Source organism: Chionomys nivalis, chromosome 11 (genome assembly GCF_950005125.1).
Source record: "Chionomys nivalis chromosome 11, mChiNiv1.1, whole genome shotgun sequence".
Classification (NCBI taxonomy): Eukaryota; Metazoa; Chordata; class Mammalia; order Rodentia; family Cricetidae; genus Chionomys; species Chionomys nivalis.
In genome coordinates, this window is record NC_080096.1 from 28,957,501 (window position 1) to 28,964,797 (window position 7,297).

The following is a 7,297-nucleotide window of genomic DNA, read 5'->3' on the forward strand; positions in this document are numbered from 1 at the left end:
CTCTTCCAGACCAGGTGAGTGGACATCTCGTGGAGTGCTTGTCGGGTCCTATGGTTTGGCCTCCTTTACATGGGTGCTCAGTGCTGCTTCTGGTGGACAGGAGTGGAGTGGGGACAAGCAGGTGGTTCACACCGGCCAAGGGTGTGCATTACCTTTATTGGTGAACAGCAGTCTTTTGAGAGGACCCTGCCTGATCTCTCACCTCCCAGTTTTCTTGGGAAAGGAAAGCCAGAAAAGCCTCTCTTTGCCTTTGGCGTAGCTTTTCTCCTTAGTTCTACTAAGTGCTGGACCTCTGGGGAGTCCCAGGGGGAGCTTAGTCTTGAGCATTGTCAAACGGGACTTCCCTGGCCAAGAAGACCAAGAGATGACCAAAGCATCTGCCTGGCAGTTGAGGGACAGTCTGATTTCTTTACATGTGCGTCTTTTCCTTCTAGTTTGGTCAGATGATGACTGGTTGAAGAAGTTTTCTGGGAAGACTCTTGAAGAGAATAAAGAAGAAGAAGGACCCGAGCCTCCCAAAGCAGAAACCCAGGAGGTGAGAAGGAAGGAGACAGGCTGAGCTTTCCATCATTATGGGAACTCAGATGCAAGTGTTCACAAAGTGCAGGTGGGGTGGTGAACTTAGACCTTGTGAAAGTGGTGCTGAGGAATGAAAGGGGATCACATTTGTGCTGCTCCACACCCTGCCAGGCAGCCCTTCTGTGTTGAGGTCCTTGGCCTCATACAAGGTGACAGGACAGGTAGTGTTTTCCCTTTAGCTTGTGCGTGGCTTCTGGGTGTGCTGAGGCAATTCTGCCCTGGCACATTTCCTGGTTCTCAGCATATCCCCATGACCAGTGCTGTAGGACTTTACTTCCTCAATGCACCCTGTAAGGTTGGCATTCTTCTGTGCTGTGTTCATGGCACATGGCTTTTCTGTCCTTTTCAGCTGAAACAGCAGCAGCGCTCTTGGCTGTCTGCAGCCCTCCTGTGCTGCACTGTCGACTTTGATGGTCTCTGTTTCTCCAACTCCAATCTCATAGGGGCTCCTATCGCCTGAGATGGATGCTCTCCCTTATCTTGTCCTGCTGCGTTCTTAATCCTGGGTGAATGTCTAACACACATCTGCCTAAGCCAGAAATTTGTATACAAGGCAAACACTTAAAAGTAGCAGTCACAGTGGGGTCCCCCAGGCCATCCTAGCCCCTTCTTTACAACAGAACAGTACATCATCGCCCTCCTCAGGCGTCTCTCTGAAACCTCGCTTTGTACTTCCTTTGTGATGTGGTCCCTGACTAACCTCAAGTCTCTGGCTTGGAGATTGCCATTGTTTCTGATTACAGTCTTGCTCTCCTTCATGCTTTCTCACGGAAGCTAGACTAATCTTTCCAGAGCACAGATCCTGTCATTTCTCTCAGACTCGGAACTTTTCACTTACATCATCTGTCTCAGGGCCCAGGCTTCCAGGTCTCCATCCTGCCCATCTTGCAGGTGTCATTCTCTGCTTCTCTGTAGTACAGTCCCTGCCTGATGCTTAGTAAATATAGTTTCTATGCACATGTTTGCTTTCGCACAGACTGCTCCTGTGCCGATTGCATTTTCTAAGCCATGCAGTTGATGAGCCTTGTACTGTGGGGTGGAACACCGAACTGAGAGCCTGGACTTGAGGGAAGAAGGTGGCTTATTTTTTTTTTTAAAGATATATTTATTTATTACATATACAGTGTTCTGCTTGCATGTATACTTGCAGACCAGAAGAGGGCACCAGATCTCATTACAGATGATTGTGAGCCACCATGTGGTTGCTGGGAATTGAACTCAGGACCTCTGGAACAGCAGCCAGTGCTCTTAACCTCTGAGCCATCTCTCCAGCCCAAAGTGGCTTATTTTTCAGTTCCTACTCATCACTTACTACCTTTGTGACTTGGTGCAAACTATACAGCAAGTTCTGTATTGCTGCTGTGATGTTGCTCGCACCAGTGTAGCCAGCAGTAGCCAGAGCCTCTGTATCTGCATGGTGCCTCGGCATGTACTTGATCAGCTGAACCAAAACAAATGTAATTTCCTCTGCGTAGTCTCCCCTACTGCAGTACAAAGCAAGCCTCAGCCTCTTGTCCTTTGGGCACTCCAATCAGAAGGGCTCACTTGTGCGCTTCCAGGGTGAACCTGTGGCAGTGATGATTGGGCATGGCGGAAAGAAGTGTCAGTGTATGAGTGTCCACTACTGTAGTCAGGTATATGACTTGACTAAGGCACTGAGGAGGGTTGAGTGTCCTGACCCAGTTAGCTGCAGGACAAGGAGAGGTGAGCTGGCATGTCTAAGAGTGAGCATGGCGAGATATGCTACAGGTAGCGGCCCCATTTTATAGTGCTGAGTGAGGGTTCCTGTCACTGGCTGTCCAGTTAGGTGCTGTGGCCATAGTTCCTGCCTCCTACAGCCCTGTTAGTGCGCAAGACCTTCCCTATCAGCACCTGTGTTTGGGCTGTACTCTACAGTTGTGGTGCTGTGTTTGGGCTGTGCACTGCAGTTGTGGTACTGTGTTCCGGCTGTGCACTGCAGTTGCGGTGCTGTGTTCCAGCTGTGCACTGCAGTTGTGGTGCTGTGTTCGGGCTGTGCACTGCAGTTGTGGTACTGTGTTCCGGCTGTGCACTGCAGTTGTGGTGCTGTGTTCGGGCTGTGCACTGCAGTTGTGCTGTGTTTGGGCTGTGCACTGCAGTTGTGATGCTGTGTTCGGGCTGTGCGCTGCAGTTGTGGTGCTGTGTTCCGGCTGTGCACTGCAGTTGTGGTGCTGTGTTCGGGCTGTGCGCTGCAGTTGTGATGCTGTGTTCGGGCTGTGCGCTGCAGTTGTGGTGCTGTGTTCCAGCTGTGCACTGCAGTTGTGGTGCTGTGTTCGGGCTGTGCGCTGCAGTTGTGGTGCTGTGTTCCGGCTGTGCACTGCAGTTGCGGTGCTGTGTTCCAGAGATTACTTGTGCATCTACTTAGGGAATACTGGCACTAGCATTTCTTTTCTTTTTCTTTCTTTTTTTTTTTTTCCTGAGACAAGGTTTCTCTGTGTAGCAGCCTTGGCTATCCTAGAACTCACGAACTCACTCTGTAGAGCAGGCTAACCTTGAACTCACAGAGATCCACCTAACTCTGCCTCCTGGGTGCTGGGATTAAAGGCGTGCGCCACCACCGCTGGCCACTAGCATTTCTCACTAGTATTTTTTTCCTGCACCTAGGGAGAACCCGCTACAAAAAAAGCACGGTCAAATCCTCAGGTTTACATGGACATCAAGATTGGAAACAAGCCAGCTGGCCGAATCCAAATGCTCCTACGTTCTGATGTTGTTCCCATGACAGCAGGTAAGCAGACCCCTATGGTCAGATTGGCAGGAAGCTGATGAATGAGCATTCTTCCCAAGGTTCTCACTGCCTCAGCTCTTATACCCTTGGTGTTGTTTCTGACCTAAATTAATTTATGGCATCTAAGGTCCTAGGATCTAGTAACAGATCAGAGCAGACATTGAAGCTTCATAAGTGCTAGTTGACTATTTTTTAATAATAGAGAGGTTTTTTTTAAATAGCATGAGTAATATATTATTATGAATACATTGTGAATAATTTATTCATTGTTTGAAAGAAAGTCTCTCACATATATTCTAACAATATTACATTCAGCTCTATACTCTAGAAGTAACTAGTACTAATTTCTAGTTTATTAAAATATTGACTTATTTTTTAATGTAAATTTTACTTTTACACATATAATTTAAGGAGTTGTTACCACAAAAGTTGGTTTGAAAAATCAGTAGTCCCTTTGTAATAATAGGGACCAATAAACCCCATTTACTGCCCTCCTATCAGCACCATCGCTATTCCTCAGAGGCAGCCAGTTTCACTTCATAGTTATTATTTTGGTTTTGACTTCCATATTGGAAGATAATAGCTATATATATTCACCCCTTCCCTTTTTAAAAAAACATATATATCAGTTTAGGCATTATCTTTTGATTAACTGCCTCTGAAAAGGAATTAGCATTTTCCTCCTTTTACACCTCCTTATCTATCTGGGTAGTTGCTGTAATTTTGGTCAGGCAGCTCATAGGTACCTGTAACTCTAGCTTCAAGGAATCTGATGCCTCTTCTGGGACCAACTTTGACATGCACATGTTACCATACAGGCACATTACATGAATATGTTTTTTTTTAAAAAAAATATTAGAATAAAAATATGGCCAGTTGTGGTGGCACGCCGCTTTATTCCCAGCATTTGGGAGGCAGAGGCAGGCAGATCTCTTGAGTTCCGGGCTAGCCTGGTCTACATAGAGTTCCAAAATAGCCAGAGCTACATGGCGAGACCCTGTGTTGTGTATGTGTGTATATGCATGTGCATGACACGTGTGGCAGTCAGAAGACAGTGTTTAAAGTTCTAGGAGAGACATGAACAAATATCTGCTCACTCCAGAGAGGGAACTGATGGACACAACAGAGGGGAAATACCGTAAAGCCACAACTTTATTGTGGTTACTTATGGGAGTAAGAGTAGGTAGGTAGTTACAGGAGCAGAAATTGACCCAAAGTCAGCCACATTGTAGTAACAGGAGCGGTGGGCTGCGTTTCCACCAGGATCCCGACTCCCTGGCTAGTTTACACCCGAGATAACAACACGGAAACTGTATTCATTTAAACACTGCCTGGCCCATTAGTTCCAGCCTCTTATTGGCTAACTCTCACATCTTCACTAACCCATATCTAATAATCTGTATGTCACCACGAGGTCGTGGCTTACCGGCATGGCATGAGTCTAGCCAGCGTCCGTCTGGGGAAGGGAAACATGGCGTCTGTCTGACTCTGCTTTCTTTCTCCCAGCATTCTGTTCAGTCTACTCCACCTGTCTGAATTCTGCCCTATCAAAAAACCAAGGCAGTTTCTTTATTAACCAATGAAAGTAACACATAGACAGAAGGCCCACCTACTCCATTTCCCCTTTTTCTGTTTAAACAAAAAGGAAGGCTTTAACTTTAACATAGTAAAATTACATACAACAAAACAATTATTAAGCAAGAATTACAGTTACAATATTTATATCTACTTTATCTTTTAAAAAAATCAGACTGGAGAGATGGCTCAGTGGTTAAGATCACTGGCTGCTCTTCCAGAGGACCTGAGTTCAATTCCCAGCACCCACATGGCAGCTCACAACTGTCTGTAACTCCTGTCCCAGGGGATCTAACACCCTCACACAGACATACATGCAGGCAAAACACAAATGTACACAAAATACAAATAAATTATTGAAAAAAAAATCACTTCATTATCACTTTTGTGTGGTTTGGAGATACAGCAGAGATAGAATGCACATATTCTGTCCTGTTTAATTGGGGTAGCATGTGGCTGTTTAGTAGGTCAGTGTCATAATGGTTTCCAAGGGACAAATGAGAATACAGTTAACCCTCTTCATCCATGGGATTCACATCTGTGAATTTAACCAACCACAGCAGAAATATGTGATGGGCCAATCACGCGGCTCAGCAGGTTAAAGTACCTGCTGCCAGGTCTGGAACTAGAGTTCAGCCCAGGACCCACTTGGTAGAAGGAGAGAACCAAGCCCTGCAAGTTGTCCTCAGACTTATACACACATGTACACATATACACACATGTGCAATAAATTAATGTAATAAAAATATCTAGATATATTTGAGGGGAGCCCTGCATCTCTACAAAGAATGCTTGTATTGCCCCCTATTATAAACCCTAGATAATATAGTATAGCAACCATTTATGGAGTGTTTCTATTGTATTATGTATCATAGATACTATAGAAATGGTAGAAAAGATAGAGGATCCAGGAGAGTCCCATTTCATACCCCCTCGCCTTCCTGGGTAGTCTCACCTTAATCTTGGTCAGGAAGCTGGGTTGTCTTCAACCTTAGCACCTTTTCCTTTCTCAACATCAGAGAATTTCCGTTGCCTGTGCACCCATGAAAAGGGCTTTGGCTTCAAGGGAAGCAGCTTCCACCGCATCATCCCCCAGTTCATGTGCCAGGGCGGTGATTTCACAAACCACAATGGCACAGGAGGCAAGTCCATCTATGGAAAGAAGTTTGATGATGAAAACTTCATTCTCAAACACACAGGACCAGGTAAGTGCAAATTCTGGTGTGGTGAGGGAGGGCGGGGCTAGGGCAGGCTGTGCCGGCCAGGACAGGCTGTGGTTGGCCAGCCACTGAAGAAAGGCAATTTTGTTCATGTGTGGTTGTGGGGGTGAAACACAGACTGTCAGGCTTCTATCTGCAGAACCATCTCCCAGATTGTACAATTCCATTTTAAATAAATGTTTTGCTTGTCAGCGTTCCAGGATTTAATAGGCCTGGTTACAACAATAACAACAAGTCATTGTTATAAATGAAAAGACAAGTGAACATGAACAAAATTGAAACAGCCCATTTATCCTTCTTCTGTGGTGAGGAAAGACAGGGTACCACATCTCAGGGTCCCTGTCCTGGAGTCTGAGCCCGTATGCAGAAGCACTGTCACAGTCTGCACATGCTTGTGCCGTGGGCTCGGAGCAGTGTGAGGGGAGCTGAGAAGTCTATTTTTTCCCAGGCCTTCTCTCCATGGCCAATTCTGGCCCAAACACCAATGGCTCCCAGTTCTTCCTGACCTGTGATAAGACAGATTGGCTGGATGGCAAGCATGTGGTATTCGGGGAGATCACTGAAGGCCTGGATGTCTTACGGCAGATTGAGGTGAGTGGTTGGAAGTGGCTGCCTACCGGGACCTTGGGTGGCAGGCACCCCAGTGGGAGAGTTCTCTATGGCTGTGGAAGGGGGCACTTGGAAGAGGTCCCTATTAGGGGAGAGGGAAATCCCTGCATAGCTCTCAGCCCTGTGCTTCTCGTGATTTCTCTGTTGTGCTCACAAAGGCTCAGGGCAGCAAGGACGGGAAGCCGAAGCAGAAGGTGATCATTGCTGACTGCGGAGAGTACATGTGACGCTGCGCTCGTCCGCACTCTGTACACAGGGACGGGGCTGCCAGGCCGCCGGGACCTAGACAGTGCGCTACCAGTGTGTCCTGGGCTGACTAGAGCCATTTTATTTGCTAAAATAAACTATTTTTTGTACTGTTGCCTTCAGCAAGTTCCTCGGAGTTATCCATGGCTGAACTGCTACCTGGATGGGACGGCAAGTTCGTGGTGTAATGCCTTCCTGTGGTGTTTGTAGCCTTCCTGGGGCTAATTCCCTTACATGCCAGGACTGTGTCTGTACGCCAGATGTCCTTGTCAGATCCTCTCAGGGCAGCAGGAATCAGAGCTGCTTGTCTCTGTTGCCTGTG

At 46.8% G+C, this 7,297-nt stretch overlaps 1 protein-coding gene across 1 annotated transcript in view; it reads left to right on the top strand.

The window, feature by feature from the left end:
- The window catches only part of Ppie (peptidylprolyl isomerase E), a 12,231-nt gene extending 5,141 nt beyond the window's left edge, over positions 1 to 7,090 (top strand). Inside the window, exons 5-10 of the mRNA XM_057785148.1 lie at positions 1 to 14; positions 435 to 535; positions 3,202 to 3,325; positions 5,920 to 6,105; positions 6,569 to 6,711; positions 6,888 to 7,090. The exon at positions 1 to 14 is cut by the window's left edge and continues 68 nt beyond it. Coding sequence (XP_057641131.1) covers positions 1 to 14; positions 435 to 535; positions 3,202 to 3,325; positions 5,920 to 6,105; positions 6,569 to 6,711; positions 6,888 to 6,956 — 637 coding nt within the window. The 3' untranslated portion in view covers positions 6,957 to 7,090. The remainder of the gene's footprint in view (positions 15 to 434; positions 536 to 3,201; positions 3,326 to 5,919; positions 6,106 to 6,568; positions 6,712 to 6,887) is intronic.
- The last annotated feature ends 207 nt before the right edge of the window (positions 7,091 to 7,297 follow it).